The sequence below is a fragment of the Rissa tridactyla genome, chromosome 3 (assembly GCF_028500815.1).
Source record: "Rissa tridactyla isolate bRisTri1 chromosome 3, bRisTri1.patW.cur.20221130, whole genome shotgun sequence".
Taxonomy (NCBI): Eukaryota; Metazoa; Chordata; class Aves; order Charadriiformes; family Laridae; genus Rissa; species Rissa tridactyla.
In genome coordinates this window covers 57,070,099-57,094,607 of record NC_071468.1, presented here as the reverse complement: position 1 = coordinate 57,094,607, position 24,509 = coordinate 57,070,099, and the positions used below count along the sequence as shown (strand labels likewise).

Genomic DNA, 24,509 nt, shown 5'->3' with positions numbered 1-24,509 from the left:
AATTCAAGTGAGAGAATGTACTTTTTTTAGAAAGTTACCTTCAAGTATTAATTTTCCTTTCTTTTTTTTTTTTCTTTTTTGGGGGGGTGAGGGGTAGCTCACTAAAATCTTTTTCAGTTGATTTACAACCCTGTTGCAATAATTATTTCTTGTTGTTTAAACAAATACAATATTTTTGGCTACTTACTCAAAAATATGTGCCATTAGTGTCAATGCATGAATCACAGTCTGAGAATCACTCACAGCTGGGCAACTGGAGAATAATTCAACATAATTCAACATGAAATCACAATTTTTTCCCTTCAAGAGTTTCTTGAAACAGACTTCTGCCAAATAAGAAATGAAACTGAAATATCAGTTCCAAACATAATTTTGAGGGAGGAAAAGAGGTAGAAGGAGAAGGGACCCCTAAGTGCAAGGCTCTCTTTTCCTCCACCGAGCTAAGCAGTTATGTTTATACCTTTTCACATAACCCACCCTTTGAGTTACTTCTGTTGGCCTCATCACTTCCCCAAAACAGGTTGAAAAAAGTGGTTGCCCACGCATAGCAGCAGTTTTCACCCAGCACCCATGTTTCCATAGCAACAAAGCAACAATTAGGATTGAGCCTGAGGCCCAATTAGGCAATTCCTACCTCTTCCAGTGCTGACAAAATTACCAGCCCACAATTTTTTTATGGTCTGTCCATTAGAATGTTATTGCAGGCTTTATGCCTTTCATCACCTTTCATCAAGACGAGATGATTTTTATATACATTAATGTGTTTTATATATATTACTTCTATTAATAGACACTGATAAACACTTACTATTTGTATGTAAAGTCATACACTAAAACAGCTTAAGGAAGAGGGGTGTCAGGAAAGCTCCATCTCCAAGGTTTTAAGACCAAATCAAGAACATCCACCGGCATGCCTTAAGTACTGCCAGATGGGCATTGGAGGGCTACTGAAGTACTTGAGGATTCCCCCTTTTCTACAATGCTATCCTTTATCAATAATTGAAAGATGAGGAAATTGTTATCAGCAGTGAAATTTTACTTCAGACCATCCTGCATTTAACCAGTAACTCTGGAGATTGTGGAAAAGGGTAGGGAATAAGTAAGCAGAGAAAAAAATAAATCTGAAAAAAATTAGCCCCCAAAGTTCTGGAACAAAACAACAATCTCCAAAGACATTCTCCAATCTGCATGGCCTGCTGATGAAGAGAAATGCCTAGCTTATTTATTGTTCTGTGCCATTGCTCATGAGGTTTAATAGCAGTTTGCTTTAAAAAATGGCTCTTTTGATCACAACAACTAGGTTTGTACTGTCACAAAAATCGACCAGTAAGTGGTAGGTGGGCATGAAGGTGAGAGTTTCAGAAAGAAATAAATTAAAAATACAAGGCTTGTTCTGTAGTGGTTCTGTTGTGTTGCTTTCTGTGTGATTTTTCTTTTTTTAAATTGACTTGTTCATGAGCCTTTGTTACTAAAGGTGGTAGCAAATTCATTCAGAGGTAGCAACATCTTTTACTCATCCCATTTCTCCCTGAATGCTGTCTTTCAAATGACACACCCTGAAGAACTTAATCGACTACAGTCGATTAGTGGTATTACAGCCTGCTCTTCCTGGAGCATACTATTAAGAGCCCTTTTTTCTTTTTCAATATAAGCTTATCAGAACAGAGGTTTGGATCAATTGCTGGCTAAAACATACTCAAAAGTTTTAAAGTCCAAGCTTTAAAAGTCATCACTGACACATTTTTGCAATAAATATGGACTAGCACATTTATAAATTAAAAAAGAAATAAAAATCTAGTTTAAAGTTGTTTTCACCTACAGTTTGTCACCAAATACTGGAATTGCTGAAGTTGGGAAGGCTGTCTGGAGATCATCTAGTTCAATGCCCCTGCTCAGAGCAGGGCCACCTACAGCAGGTTGCTCAGGACCATTGGGAGGCAGCATTGCTGGCTAGAGAGCATCCAGCTGTGCTGACTTCACAGATGTATGGAGCTTCCCCCATCACGCTGTCCTGTAGGTGCTTCCATTTTTATGTGCCTTACGCACACTTAAGGGAGTCTCCTACTACTACATTTCGTTGATTACAACATCTCTCCTGTCCACATCACCCTGAACCCTTTCCTTGCCAGCCCAGACTACCACCTTCCTCACTTGATTGTGGGTCATCATCTCCCTCCCCTGTAGTTCCTAGTTTAAATTTCCTCTACCAGGTTGGCCATCCTGTGGAAACTGTGCTTTTGTTATGCTTGGTGAGGTTGATCCCATCTCCTCCTAACAATCCTTGACCCTCAGAGCAGGTTCCATGATCATAAAAGTTGTATTCCCGTTGTTAACACCAGCTATGCAACCAGTTGTTGACCTGCAGGATCTATCCACTCTTCCCCAAGCCGTTTCTCCTCAGCCACCCCAGTGGATTGCCCACCTGGGCTCCCGTGCCCTTAACCCTTGCCCTCAGAGCCATATAGTCGGGACAAAGTGTCTTTTCTGACTAGATCAACAGAGGATTCTCTACCTAGGCAGATAAAGCAAGAATACACTACATATTTCAGCAGTGGTGAATCAGGTCTGAAATATATAGACAATTAACTTTTAGGTACCTTTTAATTATTTTTTTTCTTGATAAAATACAATGTGAAATGGATCCACAAATATTCAGATAGGAAAAATCTCTAAAATGGTGCTATAATAATTCTAAGAAAACTGATATTTAATTTTTTTTGTCACATTTGAGACATTTAGATTAGAAAATTATTATGAAGGCTATCCATTTGGGAATAACAAAGTTACAATAATTGGCTGAAAAAAATGTTATTCTTGTTGACAGGATGGCCTTTTTCAGTTTAATTCATATTCAGTCTGAACCACCTTAAAGCCAAAAAATATTTCAAAATTCTCTTCATATCATAAATGCAAAGAAAGTTTAATTTTGGAAAGATCAGCATCGCAATTCAACATGACCTAGAACTGGAGCCTGAGCTTCCAAGGTCAGAGCGACTAGATGAACAAGCAATCTTAGAATTTGTGTAGGGGCTATGTTGAATCCAGAAATGATTTCATTCTCTCTGAAAAATTCTGTTCTGTGCCTACAAACCCACACAGGGAGCCTCTTTTTCTAACAGCTGAAAATTGGGAAGATCATAATGAAAGGAATTTTTTTTCTTTTTTTTTTTTTTAAAAGAGTTCATCACTTTGAGCACTACCAACCACTTCCGCAAACTCTGGAAGGGCCCTCATAATTTATGTTTAGGTTGTTTGAATTACAAAATCAGGTAGTCTCTGACTGTTGCTCCAAGGCACAGAAAAGACTGATTTACAATAAATAGAAATTATTGCTTTTGCATTATTTTAAGATGTATAATTCTTTCTCTTGTAACATTTTTTTTCATTCTCTAGGGTCTAACAATATAATAATGTATCTCAAAATCCAACAATATAGTGAAACATGAAAGAGAAATTCAATTATTTCAAGAGATTCCATAACTCTCTACAAGTTGATCTATTTAGCGCTATCAGGTAAGTAGCCTGATGACAGGGTGATTGTTTGAGTTGGGTTTCCAGCATGGAATCTATTACTATTAAAGATGTGATGAAAATGAAATGCACAATCGTTTTTCAAATTTATTTTGAAGTGCAAATTTAGATATACTTGTTGCGTATGCGTTTTTTCCCTTTGAAATAAGTAAGAGCAGCAGGTCACTAATGAAGCATTCTGAATCAAGCATAGGGATCTGGGCAGGCTGGATCGATGGGCCGAGGCCAATTGTATGAGGTTCAACACGGCCAAGTGACGGGTCCTGCACTTGGGGCACAACAACCCCATGCAGTGCTACAGGCTTGGGGAAGAGTGGCTGGAGAGCTGCCTGGCAGAAAAGGACCTGGGGGTGTTGGCCAACTGCCGGCTGAATATGAGCCAGCAGTGTGCCCAGGTGGCCAAGAAGGCCAACAGCATCCTGGCCTGTATCAGGAACAGTGTGGTGAGTAGGACTCAGGAAGTGATCGTCCCCCTGTACTCGGCACTGGTGAGGCCCCATCTCAAGTACTGTGTTCAGTTTTGGGCCCCTCACCACAAAAAAAGACATTGAGGTGCTGGAGTGTGTCCAGAGAAGGGCAACAAAGCTGGTGAGGGGTCTGGAGAATAAGTCTTAGGAGGAGCGGCTGAGGAAACTGCGATTGTTCAGCCTGGAGAAAAGCAGGCTGAGGGGAGACCTTATTGCTCTCTACAACTACCTGAAAGGAGGATGTAGAGAGGTGGGGGTCGGTCTCTTCTCCCAAGTAACAGGCGATAGGACAAGAGGAAATGGCCTTAAGTTGCATCAGGGGAGGCTTAGACTGGATATTAGGAAAAATTTTTACACTGAAAGGGTTCTCAAGCATTGGAAGAGGCTGCCCAGGGAAGTGGTGGAATTGTCATCCCTGGAGGTATTTAGAAGATGGGTAGACATAGTGCTTAGCGATATGGTTTACTGATGGTTTTTGTCAGTGTTAGGGTGATGGTTGGACTCAATGATCTTAAAGGTCCCTTCCAACCTAGACAATTCTATGAGTCTGTGATTATTTGATCTGAGATCACTTTGCTTCCATTTTTCTAATAAGTCAATGGTAATTAATGCAGCCACAATTACATAGTGCCAAAAAAAATGTTGTGCATTTACTCAAGTAAAGTGTACTCAAGTACAAGTGTGATGTCCTTAGGCATTTGGAACGCTTTACAAGGTGAGGGACTAGCAAAACATACTTGGATTTCATCCTGATGCTCTTCTATTCTATCTAATCTTCTGTCTATCAAAACACTGGAAAGCACTATCTGCACAGAAAACTTAAAAGATTCTTTTCAGATGTGGTGAGAAACTTTCAGACCAAAGCCATAAAAGCAGTAAATTCTTCAGCTGCCATTCACTATTATTACAGCGAACGCTGTCTTTATGCTATTCATGCTAGCTGCTGTTTAAAGATATCCGTGGCCTCCTGCCATTACTCAGTATTAAAGTCAATCAAGGGAAAATTCTTCAATTTCTTCCAAAAGAATGAAAAAGTTCCATCAAGCACTGGAAGAGGAAGTGAACAAGAGTTTCCAAATTAAAAAAAAAAAACAACTGAATAGCAGACTAGATTTCTCCGTAGAAACAAGGAAATAACCTGGTAGAAACATGGAAATACTGATGACGTTTAACTGAAATTTTATAAGTCCCTACACTGATTTTTTGCTGCTAGACATTTTTTGCAGTCAAGATAAGAAAATAACATTAGAACATAACATGAAAACAACCATACTGGCTCATATCAAAGGTATATTTATCCCTGGGCTAAGCATATATGCATTTGGATCTGCTGATTTCAAGTGATTACCTCTAGTGCTAGATTGGAAGAGATGGTAACTTGTGAATTACCATCTTCTCAATGCATTCATGACCTTATGCAATTTCTATCATCTCTATTTTGTTTTCCTTCTTCTATTGAGCATCGCAGGCAGACAAGTCAGTGTATTTAGTTATTCTTTGTACCAAAGCTCGTCTCTCCTTGAATGCCTATGCAACCCCTCTGGGTACATTTCCTCTTTTTTCAATATTCCTGTTAAGATAAGGAAAATCAGAATGGCAGAGTTTTCCAAGCACAGATGCCGCACAGATTTAAGCAGTGGAATAACAATGGTCTGTACTTTTTCCTCTTGTAACGACTCTTGGGGGAAAAGCTGTAGTCTATTTACTTTTCAACTGCTAGCGAGCAAAGAACTGCTGGTTTCACAGAACTGGCTACTGTTAACAGCAAGATGGCAAGATCAACTCAGGATTATTCTTCTCCTGTATGCATCAGTTCACATTTGTCCACATAAAATTTGGATATCGTTTAATACTTTTTGGAAATCAAACAAGATCTCCTTCGTCCATTTGCTTGTTAATTTCATCAAAGAACTCCAATGTATTGATGAGGCATGGCTTCCCCTTACAAAATGCATGGTGACTCTTTACTCCTGTGTCATGGTTATTCACACCTCAGCCAGTTCTCTTCTTTAGATGGTATCCCATCAGTTTCCTTACACTGGCTTACTGGGCAGAAGTTCGAGGATGTTTCAGGTGAGAAGTCATCCACCTCAGTCAGCAATGCAACTATTTCTACCATGAGCTTCTCTACAGTTATGTTTCAAACCTTTAAGTAACCTCCGATCAGCATGATATTTGAATGCAACAAATCCTTTACAAATATAATAAAATATGACTTTCTCATTCCTGAGGAAACATTACATTTTCTTCAAAATTATAAACAGCCTATTGTCAGGCCTGACAAATTTCAGTCCTGGTCTAATGACATTTTTAAGGTCTAGTTTCTTGGGAACCCTCCAGACAGGAAACATCTGGTTTGTGCCATTAGAAACATAAGCCTTTTCTTCTAGATTTGCCTTATGCAAGATACTAATTTTCAAACACAGAATATAAAAGATTTGCATTTATTCTGGTCCTTCTTTGATTGTATCAGACACTGTGAGTGTGCAATTGTATTTCCTATTTAAGCGTATTTTTCTAATCTATAATTATTGTCATTTGAGCTTTTTTAATAGCATCAGGTGTACACTGTAAAAACGTGCCAGTTATGTAACTGGCAGACTGCTACAAGTCCTGATTTTACACCAAGACTCAAGTGTTTAGGTAGTGTGTTAACTAAGATAGGGTGCATCATCACACAGAATACCCTAATTACAAGGCAGAGTGGGAACAGAAAGGGATAATGTGATGATACTCATCCATACAGAAGGCAGTAGTCTACACATACTGGCAGCTAAATTGTTGTATAATTATTTCTATAGGCAAAGCAAAATTTAAGAAGGAACTTAAAATGAATAACAAAGGGATGCTTTTTTGAAGGCGTCTTCCAAGTGTGAATTGCTACATAGGAAAATTATAGAGTTATTTATTCGAAAATGTAACAAGTAGACTCTCACAGAATGAGAAAAGACAGTCTCTAAAAGATCTTCAGAGACAAGACAAGTTCATGTTTAATATGACACAAGTAGGAGGAATGAGCTGGGAGAAGAAAAATTGGATTTGTTCAAAAAGGAGCAAAGTTGGAATGTTATTTTGATGGCATTTTGGACAGATATGAACAAGACAAGACTATTTTATCTAGCCAAAAGGTAAAATAGTTGCACAATAAAACTCAACGTGACCTGAGCTTTATGTAGAGATGTATACAAATGACTATCTATCTCCAAGATTCTAGACAGAAAGAATCTGTTAGAGACAGGAGAAGTCTGAATGTGAAAAATTAAAGGGAAGTACAAATCAGAGAGGATGTCTGCCACAGAAATGATCAGAGAGAAGTAGAGGCGTATGCAAATTGTGGTAAAGCTCCATACTAACAGTACTGAATTTGCACTAAGCCCAGAAGATGACAGGTTAGAGACAGATCTAGGTTTTACCACCTGTAGTTGGTGATTCTGGATTATAGACAGTAGCTAAATTAATACTTGTTAATGCTGTTAACCCCACAGATCAGGTAACAGGGAAAATGTGATGGGGATTCAGGACAGAAGGCTGTGGATGAAAATACTGAAAAGGAGTATCCTGTAAAGAATGTGCTGAAGGGTAAGGAGAGAAGAACAGATGAAAGGAACTTGTACTACAGCATCCATCTTTTCCATTATTTTAGCCATCCAGTCACATGATTTAATTATTTAGATCAAGAACAATAATGTACCAAACAATTTTTGCACGCTTGTGGTATTTGCGCAAATACTTGATCCAGCGGAAGGACTCCATAGGGTTAAACAGGCTTTGAAGTGGTCTCCGTCCTGCCCTCTCAAATGTGACAAACAATATACTTTTGCCCTATATGATTTTCAAAAGGCAACTTGCCTAAATCAAATTAGCACATCAAACTATTGTTAGTGCTACTTAACTAGGAAATCAACAGTTAGTTAACTAATTAGCATATCAGTGCTCCCCAGAGTACTCTGTCCAGTTCTGGAGTCCCTACTACAAAAGAGATATGGACGTGCTGGACCGTGTCCAGAGAAGGGCCACAAGGATGACCAGAGGGCTGGAGCATCTCTCCTATGAGGACAGACTGAGAGAGCTGGGGTTGTTCAGTCTGGAGAAAAGAAGGCTCCGAGGAGACCTTACAGTGCCCTACCAGTATCTTAAGGGGGCCTGCAAGAAAGCCGGTGAGGGACTTTTTAGGATGTCGGGTAATGGTAGGACTAGAGGGAATGGATTAAAACTAGAGATGGGTCAATTCAGATTGGATGTTAGGAAGAAGTTCTTCACCATGAGGGTGGTGAGACACCAGAACAGGTTGTCCAGAGAGGTGGTGGAAGCCCCATCCCTGGAAATGTTTAAGGCCAGGCTGGATGGGGCTCTGAGCAGCTTGATCTAGTGGGAGGTGTCCCTGCCCATGGCAGCGGGGTTGGAACTGGATGATCTTTAAGGTCCCTTCCAACCCTGACAATTCTGTGATTGTATGATTCTATTATTTTAGTTTTAGCAATTATCCCTATCAAGTAGAGGTATACGATGCCTTAGCAACATGTTTCTTATTATTTGAAGATGAGAAGATGTAATAGTTCTACAGTTTAAAAACAGTCTTGTTTGAAATCAGGAAACAATGAGCCTGTTTTGATTACGAAGTTAATTCATTTTTGAGCCCTAAAGCAATATGTGGTTCCAGTTGCATGCAATTGTTTTCTTTAATCCAGCAGAGTTGGTTTAAACTGTATGAATCAACTGCTCAGACTCCATTTTATTCAGAGCACGGGCATTTTTATCTGAAGTAGACCAAAGTTTCAAGTGTTTCCCTAGCTGTTTTCTTAGCTAAGAGGAGAAAAAATGGTACTCTGTCTCTGCTCTTCAGTTTTCAATTTTTTCTCACAACCTGTATTATGGAATGTGGAAGAGATGGAAGGTCTTTGGAACCTATATTGCAATTTATAGTAGTTTCAATATTATGCTATACTTACTTCCCTACAGTAGTAAATTTTACTTCTTATGTGCACTAAGAAATTATTTTAAAACTTTTGTTCTTATGAGAAGACTATACTTACATTTAGGCAAACAGATATTTTCTGTACACAAAATGAGAATGTGTTTTATATGTATCTAGTTCCATAGCTCACAGATCATATGCTTACACAAGTGGAATGGGTTTTTTTCTAAGGCAATAAATACTTCCCTATTCCTAGGAAACATTATATTTTACACTGTTAGGCATTATCATTTATGTTTTACTAAAATACAGAAAGTAAACCAATAGAGGGGGAAAAAAAATCGAAGGATAAACACTGCACAAATGCAAACATGAAAACTCATTACCCCATAGTTAACAGAGAAAGTTGCTCAAAAGACGTTTTTCTGCTAATACGAGTTTTGACTCATTCACTAGCTAATGGTTGCAGTAGCTGGAGGCGCTGCCCTTGACCTTTTGTTGCCACCCCTCTGCTGTAGCTCACTGCCCCCGCAGCTATGAGGTGAGATCAGAAGCATGCCCAGCTCTCAACTGCCTCACCACATCCTCAGCTCAGCTCAGCTCTTCCTCCACCTTCAATTTACACCAAGAAGCCAAACTCTGCACTGAAGTGACCAGTGTGCACATGTAAGCTTTCTCCAGCCAGCTCTGGTATGTGGGCTGTGGTCTTCAACAAAAGAGGACTACTAATAGCTAGGGTGACTCTTTAACCAACCGTTTCTGGATTTGCCACAGTCATTTGCCAAAACCCCTGCTCACTGGTTATTCGCTCTTAATGCTCTTTCCCAAGGCTGAAATTTTTCGTGACTGGGAAAAAAGAGAACCTGAGTTTGCATTAAGATAAATAGAATACATCTTAAAAAATCTATCAATCTTCCTGCTTTTATTTGTGAAGACTGCCAGATAAAGTACAGGATATTGCATGGCAGAGATGCATATTTTTCTCTCTCACTTAGAAACACCTACTGCATATTAGCAAGTCTTAAGGCAGCAAGCAGGTGTGTTTTACATATTTGACTCCAGATTTCAGGAGGAAAAAAACAAAACAAAACACTCTAATGTATTCTCTGCAAATAAGAGACTCCACCAGGATTTGCTTCCAAAATTTTGTCTGTCTGCTTGGATAAACCAATTCTAACTAAGACTAACTAGGAGTATTTTAGGTAAGCAGAAATAATTATTTGAACAAAAGTGACTATGGTTCTGTATTTAATTTTAATTTAATTTAGGTTTGCAACAAACTACAGATTATAAGAGAAATTTTCTGCTGCCTTTGAAAGAAAGCACTTCCAGCAGCAGGCAACTTTCACATGTGTTACTTCTCTAATAAATGACCAGCATCTCTTTCCAGAGCATTTCTACATTTCTGATAGTTCCTTTTCCTGTCCAACCTACTATAATTCTGTTTAACTTGTGATCTACTGTCAAACTGTAGTATCGGTGGGATGACTACAAGTTAAAATTAATCTGATAGCAGTAGAAATACATTCAATTAAATAATTCACAGCAACATGCAGACTCACCTGTCCAGTAATAGGTTAGGTGCAAATAAAAGCTTTCCTGGGTGTTCCATGGAGCGCCAGACTAAGCCAATCATCAATATCTCTAACCAGGCACATTCCAGTAGGTGGACCTGATCATGGAGTGTTAAATCCACAAATCCTGAAAGAACAAATAGGAGACAGAAAAACACTCCAGGTTAGTAAGTGGAACAACATTGTTCGGAGAATCAGGTTAAGAAGTGCACCACAGCTGGATAACCGACAAGAAAAAGCAATAAAAGATACTCGTCCTCTTTACATTTTGGGCTGAGTTTTGTCCATTATTAGGTCCACCATGGCTCCATTCTACAGAAGTCAGCACTTTCTAGCCCCTGGTTGTCTCCTGGCTGCACCCTGCCCCAAGGGCAGGGCAAGAGCCAGGTGAACATCTCCATCCCCACGCCTGTTGTTAGTGGCCTGGGAAGCCAGGGGCATACTGAGGAAAGGAGCAGATGGAGCGGTGGTCATGATGGAGGGAAAATGGAAACATGCCTTTTATAAAATAGCTCTGATTGGCTACTCCCAGACCACTTCTGGTGGAATGCTGTTTTACAGACTCCTGAACAAATCACCTTACTGTAAGTGCCATACCGATGTGGAAGAGGGCCCAATACAGCATTTCAAATAAACTAGCAAGCAAATGCTGACCAGTGCACAATTAGAATTCGCTGATGAACCACTTGCTTTTATTTCTATTGGACTACAGCACCTGGAGGAAGGAGGTGACTTGTCTTACTCTGTATTTAAACAATGCTAGAAGCAATACATGCAAAATTGTTTATAACAATACTAAAATATGAATATGAAAGAATAACAATGAAGGCAGACATTAAAGTATAATGACAGTGGTCATTCCTGTTTCCATTTCATGGAACAGATTATATCATTCTCTATTTGAGAGTCTCACTTTTCATGAGCATTACTTTCAATCCAAAGACATAAGTGAAGAGGAGATTGTGTAATACAATTTGTTAGATCCTAGTGTAAGTTATGCTTTGAAAATAGCATGAACTTGCTAAAATGAAATGTGTAGAAGTTCCCTTAAAACAGATCTTATTTATCTTTTACTCAGTGTTATATGTGAAATACATTATTGAACTTTGGCATATTTTTTTCAATAGTAATTTATTCAAATTGGTCTTCAGAATACAAGTTACAGGGTAAACTACCTTACCAGACCAGTAAATGGCATTGATTTTGCTTCTGTATTTTGTCCTTACTAAAGGTGTATATACTGAGTCAGTTTCAAGTAATATACCTGACATTCTCTCAAGTACTATCTTCAGAAAAAAAAAAAAAAACAACACATATTTTTAAAGTTAAATGTTGTGCTATGAAATATATTCTAAAATAACAAAGAGGAAAAAAGGAACAAAATATAGTTCACAATAACTTAGAAATTATCACCTTCTTCTATTAATAAATTAATCTTCTATCACCAAAAGAGTTGTTGATATAATTATTTTTAATGAAAACATCTGAGCGAGCTTATCAGTCTATTCATAAAGAATCATTCAAAAGAAGGAAACAGCTTTGACACATTTGAAATTAAACACATCTATCAATCATTAGGAGTGAATTTAGACAGCTGTATTAACTGCTATTTTCATGAAAGAGGTGAACTATTTAAAAAAAAAAAAGTGTCTTCTCCTTTATTTTTTCTTTATTACCAAAATATGACTCTCAGGCTTCACAGACTGATGGAATGGCATTTGCCTGAGTCACCAAACAGCCTGAAACAATAGAGCTGAAACTTAAAAGAGCAACATTCTGAACTACAAAGCATTGATTACAGCACTCAAGAATGAAACTGGCAGAAAGAAACTGCTGTATATTTATGGAGAACAAACAATAAACACTATGTTTCCTATTAAGTATTGCCTTAGTATGACAACATATAATAATATAGTGTTTTTATCTATGCTTGAAGAATACCACAGCAATGCAGGGACTCAAGTCCCCATGTGGTGTCTGAGGTTTGCATTACAAGTCAGTTATATTGCCATCATTTCATGTGGCTGCACGCTATGATACAGCAGATTGGATTGCTTTGATTGTTTCAGAAAAACTGAGCTTGTTACAACTGTGGCAATTCACTGTCCTATAAAACTCTGCAGATTCTACAATATTCTGGATGCTAAAGTGTTTTGCTTTGTTCTCCACACTGTCTTGGTCTTTTTTTTACCGCACCTATTCTCAAACCCCTTTGAAGCCCTGTCTCTTTATTAGCTCTGTTTTTCCCCAACTCCACATATGAAAATTCAGATTGCACCAAGGCTAAGTAATCTGCACAAAAAACTAAAAAGAGAAAGCAAAAAAGAAAGCTAATAAATAACCTCCCTAGCATTGTAGAGGGGGGATATTTTGTTAGCCTGCTCTGAGAACACAAATATACTGTTCAACAACCCTAACATCTTTTAAAGTGCCTGAATGTGACTACTTTGCATTAAAAAACTTAAAAGGTTTGGCCAACAATATTATTGCTGTCTGGAATATTAACTTTTATTTCAGTGAAGCTAAGGAAATTGCAAAAAACTAGGATGAAAAAGAAACCTGATTGTGAGTCCATCGTTTAAAGCATTAAATGATCTGTCAACCTGACATCTACCTTGGGTTCTGTAACAAAACAGCTAAGACAAACCTTGATTACTGCAGGTTTAAAAGTATGTGAAATAATAATACACATCAACTGTAATTCATAGAAAACCTTATCAAATTAACTTGATGGCTTTTTAGGTGACACTATAAATTTAGTTGATAAAAATTATAGTTTTGATGAAACTGGCTTCTACAGAACATTTGATTTTGTAAAAACACGCAACACATTAACCAAATTAAAATATTTTAAATGACACATATTAGTATGGAATGGTAATGAACTGAACTGAAGTGTTTCTAGAGGAACACCATACAGTTTTCTTCTTTACCCTAGACTTTTTTTTAATGATGACATGGAAAAAAAAAAAATGGAAATCACGATTCAGATGTCATCCAGATGGCAGGTGGGAAATAATGCAAAAACTCAGGTTGACAACGTAAGCCATCTAAATCACTCACTAGCTTCATCATAAAAGATATAAAGGCATAAGTTTGAAACCAAGCACATTATGCATATATACCAGATGGAAACAGTAGCAGCAGTGAAGAGGACTTTGAAATGACGGAGAAAATTCATCCCAGTTTGAACTTCCAGAGGGAAGCTGCATCTAATAAAGATGAAAGCCAGGGAAACTCTGAAGAGAGTAAGGAAGTTAAATTACCTCTGTGTCACCTGAATCTGGTAACCATTCTTCAAGCAGGATGAGAAGTGGGACAGAATGATAGAACAACGTGAAAATGAATTGAAAAACATTGAAAAACATGTCTTCTAGTGAGGAATAAGAGGAATTTAGTTACTCTTTGTGAAGCTAAACAGGCTAGAGGCCTTAAGGGACTGCAATGGGTAAACATCTAAAGAAAACGAGAAAGACATTACAAAAGGAAATGTCATAACACGCAGAAGCCCATGCTGGAAGCTAAACCTGCTCCAAGCCAGACTACAAATGAGAGGCCATTGTTAACAACAAAAGTAGTTATTATCTAAGCAACATACTAAGGTTCCATGAATTTGCTATCATTAGAAATGTTAATCAAGATTTAATTATTATTTTTAAGACATACTCTTGTTCAAGCAAGCTAATTCAGAATAATGTTACAGAAGGTTAAATTAAGTGGTGAATAAATCATTAGTCACTTCATCACTCAGAGCATGCTGCACTTTAATGTCACTAAAATTATGTTTAGATGTGCACTGCATTCTCGAATATCAGTGTTCTTTTAATGCTGACAAGTTCTGAAATAAAAGATATTTTTGAATTCTAAATGTTTTGTTATTGTGCTTTAAGGAAAAAGGAAGACCTTCACTTCACTGTTGATAAATTAATTAGGTGCAGCTTATGGATATAACCTACAGCTGACTCCTTATACCAGACTGACCAACTGTATGACCCCATGAGACATATCAAGATCCTTGTGTGGCCAAAACCCACAAGACCTAAACTGCCATTAAACCATTCATATGTCATATGCTCGGCAGGAGAAAGTCACTTATGGAATAAAAGCCATGGCTGGACCATCCCTTTTTCATATACAGAAAAATTAACAGAATTTTTGAGTGACTGCCAACACAGAACGCAATAATTGTTCCATGAACTCTGTATAAATACGGAAATCTGAACTTCTGAAAAGCCAGAAAGGTCTTCTGAGCACTAAGCTAAGAGTAGGTGGCAATTAAATTTGTTATATGCAGAATACCGAACAGTGATATTCAAACTAAACTGATTATCCTTTCTAATATAAAGCAGCAGTATGTGCCGCGTCAGTGACAATACGATACAAATATCTTTCTTCCAAACAATAAGACACCCTGAAGCAGCAGTGGATCCACGGAGGAAAAGCTATAAAAAAACTACTTCAGCAAGCATGACTTTCTAAAGGTGACATTACACTTGGGGATCCAAAAGTGCATGATCTTACCATCCTAAACAAGGAAGGCAGCAACCATCTACAATAGGTATGAGCAAATCTCTTTGTACACTGGGAATTTGGGCCATTGCTCGAAGGGAAGTGTTGCCGTCAAAGACTCTGGAAGTAGAATTAAGTAAAACGTACCCCTGACAACAACAGAGAAGTTGTTTATGCACAAGATTGTTTGGTTGCAGTGAGGAACAACATAAAGCTCAGATGGTTCTCATCTATTGCTACTGTAACATACATTGTGAACCCTGCAGTCTGAAATAACCAGCAACAACATACATATATATATGTCAAATTTTGCCAATCAAATATTTTGAAACTCATAAATTCATCATTTGCTTTAGTGACTTTTGACCTAATAAGCAGTATTTTATCAGAAAAAATTTCTTTAGCAATTAACATTTTCTCTGAGACCCAATATCCAGTGTCCTTGCAGACTTAATCCTACAATAATAAATCCTCCACTGGGTACCTACTATCATTTGGGGATTATTTAATTATGATCATTTTGCAGCTTCTACTAAAATTCTTAAGACACAACTATAAGGTGCCCAAGGTGTCCAGACTATTCCTCTTCCCACAACAAATGATAAAGCAATCTTCTTTGTAATCCTACCTATATGTTTATACCATACGTCTTAATTACCATGATGGGTACCACAAATATAAATTTCATTCAATTTTTGCACAACAATAAACAACATTCCATAAAGAATGACTCTTTCTCCAGATGCTGTGAAGGAAAGCAAAGCAAAAGCAGTAAAAAGATTTAAAAGCAATAGCAAAGGTCCATCTAGCAAAGTACCCCATTTACAATATCAATTGATACCAGATGCTTACAGCAAAGCATACAGCAGGACAAACACATGCTTCTACAGAAAGCTTTCTCAGGCTCCAGTGGTATGTGGCTCAGGGACTTCCAGAACCAAAGATGGTCTTTTTGTGCTTAATGTCCCTTGACAACTTTTTCCACCAGATGCTTTTTGAATCCACGTAGGCATTTAATCTACTTCAGAATTTTTATATACTCTGGAAGTAGTACTCTCTGCTAAGAAGTTTCACACTCGGAAAATAATAATCTGCTGTTCTGAAAAAAAGAAAAAACAACTTACTTTCATTTGATGCATCTAATTATTTTATTGGAAGATACCATTATTCCATAGGTCATCTCACTGCTAATCTTCTCTTTTCCACAGTTTTAGTATATTCAGTCATTCCTCACATAGAATCAAAATCATAGAATTGCCTAGGTTGGAAGCAACCTTTCAGATCATCTAGTCCAACCATCAACCTAACTCGGACAAAAAACATCACTATCCTATTCACCTGTGAACTCATCTTGTCCTTGGAGCATTTTCCAGTTCAACTATATTCTTTCAGAGACAGTGAGACTAGAACTGCACAGTTTTTCAGTCTGCCCTTGTCTTCATCACCTTAGTCAATTTAATATCATCCATATTTTTTAACACCACTATTCACTCCTTTTTTCCAGCTAACTTATGAATATGCTGAACAGCATAGCCCTAACTATTGAACTCCAAAGGTTATCTCTTTTCTAAATGTCCTGTCTGCTTTTATGGAAAGTCTTTACGTTGATAGCAACAGGAATTTTTGTAATGTCTCAGATAGCAAAAAATATAGGATGTTATACTACATAAAAATGTTGCGGGAAATCAGAACATTCCTACATCGTGTGTCTTAAGTTTGCACAGATGAACCAGTATTTTTTTCTATCTTAATGCAGTGTTTTGAAAAGAGGCAACAACCACAGAAAAAGGCTGTTATTTACAACTCAATACAGTATCTCAGCTATGCAATGGTCATGTAATAGGCTACATTTGGAATAAAAGACCAATTAGGTTGGCAAAGACAGCAGGAAAATAGTGGTGAGTACTGCAACCTAATAGCTAGCAACCATTCAATAAAGCAACCAAATTAAGAGAGGTTTATATAGACAAAAATATCTAAGCAGACGAAACAGACAAACAGAAAAATAATTCCTCCGACAAGTTCTATTCTCAAGAAACAGCCAAGAAGAGGAAAAAGAGCATCTGTTTCTCCTAACCCAGAGCAATTGGAGGACCAATAGCTCAGTCACCACAGTTTGACAAAGACATGAAACCTGTGCTTGTTGTAGTGCCACCAGCTCAGTGCCCAACCCCTCCACTTCAAGCAGAGAGAGGTGAGACCACGTCTACACACTTATCTAGCACATAAGGTGACATTTTGGTCTGAACTTGCATAGATCACTCAGCCTCTTCAACCCTTAAGGCTGAGCCCTGAAACTTCTTAGTTAAGAGGTGGCTAAAAGCTAAGAAGTGGCTAAAACTTGCACCTTGACTCTAGCATTGTCTGTACACAATGACAGCAGGGCAAAACAGAGTCCAAGGACAAGTGAATTGGAGAAACACAAACACTATTTTCCATGAGTCTCAGTATTCACACAGCTTTTTCTATAATGCTACCTATTCCTACCTCTTTCCACAGACCTTCAGGCCGAAATTGTAAGAAACATTCCAGTGTTTGAAATCACAACCTATTTTGAGGACTGAAAATCAAAAAGCTCTAAATCCAACATTTTCAGTCTAAATATTTTGCTAAAAAAAGTAGTCTTGTAATTTCAAATTTTTTTAAAGGGACATTACTTCTGTTTCTGTAAGTGGGGTCATAAAAAAATTAACTACAATTTGTTGAGTTCCAGGGAGGAAAGTCTGAAAGGCAAACACAGAGCAAGTGGCACAATTGTTAGAGCCTCTGAATACTTTGTCTGCTCTTTCAGAATTCTGTATTTTCACTGCCTGTATAATAATAATATAGCAGAAAAGCAATCCAAATTTATATACTGTCTCCCCTAAGCCTAAACAGTCTGTCAGAAACGAATCGAGATGAGATCAGAGAGAAGAGCATCTGCTCTTAATTACTGTTAATTCCTTTTAAAAAATTTACTTCACATTTGCCATTTTTGGCTCTGATGTTTCTAAACCTCTTTCTGAAAAATAACAATTACAATTTACAGGCGTAAACATAATATGAGTTAGGGATGTTTGGGGGTTTGGGCAAAACCCAAAAAGTCAGAAGGATCACGAGGCCCCTCTTTCACAGTCTGTATTCGTACTGAAAGTCAAGACCGAACAAGCGTTTGCGCTTCTCCTCTGCGGGATGTTTCCATCCTCCCTGAGCTCACCTTAGGAGACCTGCGTTACAGTCTGACGGGTGTACCACCCCAGCCAAACTCCACCCTGAAGCTCTCCCCAAAGCAGGATCCTGCAGGGATGTCACATTTGTCACTTTTATTTCAGATCCCATTTCTAGGAGCTGATCTGTTCTGCTTCCACCTAAAAGCTGCACCATGACAGTTCCAAAACGCATTCCTCAAGTGAATGAGAACAGTTTCAACCATTTTCCAGGAATCTGTAAAGTTATCACGACTTCACTCAATGCTTTCTGGTTGCACAAAAAGTGCATACTTTTTTCAGACCTGTCCAGTCCATATCTTTTCAGGATGAGGAGACTAAAAAGTTTCTGAGGCCATTCCTGGTCCAAACGGCCAATGCCTCGTTTGGGACAAGAATCTCTCCATCCCTCTTCAGATACACACCAGTCTAAACTACATCCGAATGTACTCTGCATACATCAGATCTAATAAATTCTGTCCTATTTCAAATTTCCTATGCCAAAGCAAGCTTGCAAAGAAGCTAGCCAAGTGGAAGCTGATCTACTCAAAGTCAGTACTTTGCACCAAGCACAATCTGGATTTAGGGCTGTGGAAACACTTCAAGGGTAGTGACAGATAATCGATGCTGGTCAGACATACATTCTCTTCTCCTGACAAACCCTTGCCACATTTTTATGAAATACTGCTGTCTTGCCCGAAAGAAACATCAGAAGCCCACAGCACAGCACCAGCTTGGCCGACACCGCTCCTGGGGAGATGGACCATGGGCTGGACCAGCGGGGCTGTGGGAACAACCAGCCTGGGGAGCCAGCCACTCACTTTGGAGTGCTCCTGTGAGTTTTGGGGACAGTGAGTTCTCACTGAACAGCAGCCCGAGCAAATTATTCCACAGGATTTGATTGCCTGGGAAAATCTGTCCTGTGCTGGCGGATGGTCAGGCTGCGCGTCCAAAGCTTGAGGTTTCTTCCACGCTGTGCTCTCCCTGGCAGCTTGGAGAGAAGACAAGCTGGGTTGCGCTGTAGCTCAAGCCCATGGCTGACACACATCACAAACATACCCAGAGAAATTAAGTGCTTTCACGTCCTGACTTTCCTTGCATGTGTCACTGTGTCTGCCTTGTCTAAAACACAGTTTTTATTTTGCAACTGTTTCACTTCGTTAACCAAAGATTATTCCAGAAAGTGCATTAGCAGAACCAGTTAACGGAAATACATCAGGGAACATAATAAAAGTAATCGGCACTCACATAGCACTTTACATTTTCAAAGGACAGTAAAGCCATTAAGTATTATTAAATGTATTTTATAGATAGAACACAGAGAGCTTAAGTGCCTCATCCAGGAGGAGGCAGGATTAGGCCGGAGGCATGGCAGGCTCTTGACCACTCTCTAGTCCTTTCAGCCACAAAAATCTTTGAGAGGGAGAAGCCTCCTCGAACTCAAGTGCAAGCTCTCTTTCTTGCAAATCAGTAAAAAAGGTAAAAAACAAAGAAAAAAAAAAAAAAAGAGATGCAACTGAACTTGTCTCAAAGAGAAAAAGGAAAGAAAGCCTTACCAAGTTAGACTTGGGGAGGAAATTGTTTAGAGTGTGAGCAGAAAACCTGGAGGCAGAGAACTAAACAAACATTAACTCTAAACTGCTTTTAAAACACTCACTAATCTAGGCAAGGTAACTGCCTATATAAAAAATCCTAGGCCTAAGCTTTCTTCCCCCTCTAAACAAGCAGTTTTGAAAGTTATTAAAAAAATAACAAATCTTAATAATAATAATTATTACTATTATTATAACAACAACAACTACTGTATAACATTATTGCTAGTAAAAGCTGCCTGTCAGTTTCCTAGTGAAAATTTATCATACTGTTTTTATAAAGCAGGAAGGGAGACATATATATATTTTCTGTACAAAAAACGAGCACTTCAAATGATCACAGCCCAGTCATGTTCATTATTACATGACAAATTGCTGCAGCACTATATGGCATTTATTTAAAGCATGTTGATTATCATTCATCCCTGGACTGTAATCCAGACATCCCAGACTCAGGCTGCGCTTTGACAACAGTAAGATGCTACTTTATGGTTCTTTCAGTGGTGAGAGCTGTGCTATTTCTCAGGGAGGTCAGGCTTGCAAATAAAATGCACGGGACATTGTCTGCATACTTAGAATGGGACAATGGCAGCCCTTCCCAGTGATTTTAAGTGTAGGAACAGACCATCAGCTGCACGTGAAGGCTTTTCTTTTGAAGGGTGTCCTCTGAATCTTTCCCTGCACAGGTGAAGAAGGATACCACGCAAAATTTATTAGCTGCTGACTAAATTACACAGTATGAAGTAATACATCTTTTCTCTATTGTCTCTGCAACAGTTAATTACATCATGCTAAATTTATACTAGTACTCAGGCCAGTTGCAAGTAGGTTTGAGGGTTTGTTTTTTTTTTTTACATTTGTCATTTTTGTAAGAAGTCGCTGATATGCAAAATGTTTTCCATCAAAAGCAGATCCAGCTAAAATAATTCGTGGGGCTGGTTATGCATTCTTGCCTGACTTTTATGAACTCAAAAGACATGCTCATAAATACAAGCTGTCCTCTCTGCCTCATTCTTCCCCCTCCTCCTCCTCCTCCTCCCTGCCCCACCGGGGCTGCTGCTCTCTGCTGCCCTGTTCTGCTGGTTCAAGTGTTCAGCCAGCTGATGCAATAACCCGGCAAGAAGGAGCAGCGTGAAAGGTGAGTGACAGGCAGCTAGGGAGGCACCAACCACCTCGGATGGTTTACGCTTTATGGAAACCTGCCCCGAGACCTGAGGTCACGTCCAGCATGACTTGGAGGTTTTTTGTGTGTTCAGCTGCACCCGAGAGAGCATGAGGTTTTCAGCGTTTGTTTGACCTCCTTACTAAAGTACCAGGCTGTGCTCCAATCATAACCCAAATTTTGGGGTTTGTGGCTGTCAAGAAACATCATTTGAGGCAAAAGGTCTCTCTAAGCAATCATTCTTTAAGCAATCTCTTTAAGCAATCAGAGTTTTGAAGCAAACATAGAGTCGCTGGAAGGGGAAAAAGGAAGCAGAGTGAAGTGGACTCTTTCACAGCTTTTTTAATGACACCAGCATGCCCCTGTGAGGATTCAAATGGTCATTTCAATATACAGGTATCAAGGGAGAAGTTTAAAAGCAAAGATCGGCCTCTGAGACTTGCCGGTTGTTTTCCTCTTTTGCGGAGTGCACCCACATGCTTTCGCTACATCGTTTTGCTAATTCCATAAGTGCTTGAGTTGGCCAAGGCGCTTTGGATGGGGCAGTGCTTTGACAGCAGCAGCGAGTGCAGCAGGGTGGGCTCTGCGCAGCGCTGGCTCGGGCAGCGTCCTACGCCTGCCCTTCATTGCCACCCCGGGAGACGGACCTGGCTAGAGGAAGAGGGCTCTGGAAAGCCTCAGGATGGACAAAGGCAATGCAGATACATCGGTCTAATGGCCGTGTGGGCGGCAGGATAGGGGTGACACGCGTACAAAACTCGGTTAAAGTGAGCCTGGAGACCTACTCTACCACAGACAGCTCACTTGTACCTCTCTACGCCTCATTTTTTCCACAGAAGTTAGGGTATAAAAATATCTTTGTTGTTCCATTTCTTATCCTTTTTGTTCCATTAATTATAAGAGCTATATGAAAGACCTGAAGGTCATCATAACATAATCAAGAACATTTTGGAAAAGAGATAAAATTACCTTTGCAAGGTAACACAATGATCTGCTTCAGCCACTCTTCTAAACTAACATTATTTATTTATTGAAGGAATTAGAAGCTGAAATTAATTACTATTAACCCTGTTGTTTCTGAATCTCCCCAAAATCCTGTTTTTGTATTTTGATTATTTCCAATAATTTTGTTTAAGTCTTTAAGAATTAAAGTTTCACCATTTCAATTCATATCTCCACCCAAGCCTGGATGCTCGAGAAAGTCACTTCTGGATTTAACACCATTTTTGACTACAGCAACTTCCACATGATGAAATTGGGAGGGCTACCCTCTCCCCTTCTTCAGTCATAAAATCCAGTGAACGAAGCACTTAACTTTCTGCTCCACAGCCTATTCCACCCCAGGATCTACTGTACTCACCTCTGAACCAATTAACATTCATTGCAGCAGCATCTGGAACTAGCAGAAAAGAGGATTATTTTGCAACCCAAGGAAAAGAAGGGAAAACTGTCAAGTCTGTAGTGAACTTGAAGATTAAAACTGCTTCAAGACTACAAATAGAAATTGCTCAGAACATAATGTGCTGTACCCAAGAAATGAAGCATAACCTCTGAGTTCATGGTCTGGTCATTCTTTATAGTCATTAGGAAATACAACTAGCTTGACTAAAGCACCTGCATCCATTTTATTTCTTCAGATTGTTCACTTTTGGAGAAGTCATATTTTTGTCTATTGCACTTGTATGCGAGTAACCGAAGCTAGGTACGTATATGTAGTTTTATGTTCATTACATGGGCTGGCACCTACACCAGAACAGAAACACAAACGTATATACATAAGGCTCAAATGTTTATTTTCCCTCCTTTTCTTTTCACCCCTACGTGACTGGTTTTGAACAGAACCCAATCTCTGAAAAATAATCCAAGAAATTGTAATGACACATCAAAGAGAAGAAAGACAGCAAAATTAATTGCAGCAATTTCCTTTAACCACTACAACAACAAGAGCATTTTAGCAGCTGCGTGGGAGTGTCATCATATGACAGAGCAAAGGAATACGTTACAGGGAGAGCAAGACACTGGAATGCATCTGGCCATTTATACTCTTTTTCTTGCCCAGGGAAACCTAGTAAGTTAGCAAGCCGCATGTTTCCAGAAAACACATCATTCACTTAAGCCCCTTTTCTTGCACACTCTCCTTCAATGGATAACAAATGCAAGGTACATTTCAGCATCTGCAAAGCCTCAGGCAACCTCAGAAAACTGTTGCATGTTGGATGAACAAGGCTTAGGTGTATATACAAAAGACAGGTGTTGCTCTTGGAGAACCACCACGTTGTACTCAGGCTCCTATACTGGCTGCTGAGACATATGCTGAAGCTAGAGGTGGTTGGAAGCACTCTGTCAGAGCGTTTTACATTGGGAAGCGACAGGTTGAAAAGCTTAAACTACTCCGGAGAACATGTCAGATTTCGAAAAATAAAAATAAACAAATAAAACCAGACTGGTTTCTATCAGAGAACACAGAGTGTCCCTCTCTGCTACCTCATCTTAGTTTTCCGCATTCTACCAGGCACCTATTCCTAGTCAGCGTAGTGAAAGGTACCTAAACTTTTATGAGACCTAAGATCTTTTTTTCTAAAGTTATCTTCTTTCCATTTTAAGCAGGTAACTAAAATATTCAAAATCTTAATAAAGTGTATTCATTCATATTGAATAAAACATTTCATTTCACCTGAAACAGTTATTATCTAGCAAAAAGGTCAAAAAATGACATTTTGTATTAAGTGAAAATGATGCTTTTTTTATTGTTCGGATCTGCCAGGAAACAAGAAATTAATTACTCACACAACTGACGGAGACATCTGGAAAAGCTCTGGAACAGCGTACGAGCTCATACAAACTAACTGGACCTATAAATCCTATTTGCCATCCTGTGTCAGGACTGGAAAGTTGCATGGAGTTCCATTACGTTAAGAAAAATCACAGTAGTATCTTCTAATAAGTACAATAGCAGAAATTAAAGATTAGGAGAAAAATGTGTAACTTAAAATTCAGCAGGTTTCTCCTGGAATTAGAATTTGATTTTTTTTTTCAAACTTTTTAAGAAGTGGTAGTTTTCATCTTTCTCATTTATGGAGAAAATTTGATTTATTTTTATTTTCTTTCATCTGCATAGGTAATGTGAGTTTGATAGATTCCTCACGGATGAAAAAAAACCCTTTAGCTTGGATCAGGAAATAGAGATGCTTCACACACTTCAGACACAGACTAGGAAATCATTTTATGAACAGTATCGCCACACTGATCCTCAAGGCATCACATACAGAAGACTTTTTCAGGGGGAGGCTCCCATCCTCACAGGCAGAAGAACTGTGTTTGGTGTAGGATCCCTGAAGCAGTAAATACCATCTGATTGCTACCCAATGATGTTGCCCACATTTGATGGCATACAGAAGGTTCTTGGGTTCTTGTTATATACTTCCACAGCTCATATATATTTATAAGCATCTATAAACACACTTAAATATATTCCTACCCTTATGAACATTGGTTATTTTCAATCTGCTCAGAGACTCGGACCAAGGGACGCAGTGTCAGGCTGGCAGCTTGTTAAGAAGGGGAAAAGCAGCCC

General features: G+C 38.7%; 1 protein-coding gene across 1 annotated transcript in view; it reads right to left on the bottom strand.

Annotated features, from left to right (window-relative positions):
- The window catches only part of ESR1 (estrogen receptor 1), a 169,917-nt gene that overhangs the window by 20,536 nt on the left and 124,872 nt on the right, over positions 1–24,509 (bottom strand). The window contains 1 exon segment of the mRNA XM_054194804.1: positions 10,476–10,614. Coding sequence (XP_054050779.1) covers positions 10,476–10,614 — 139 coding nt within the window.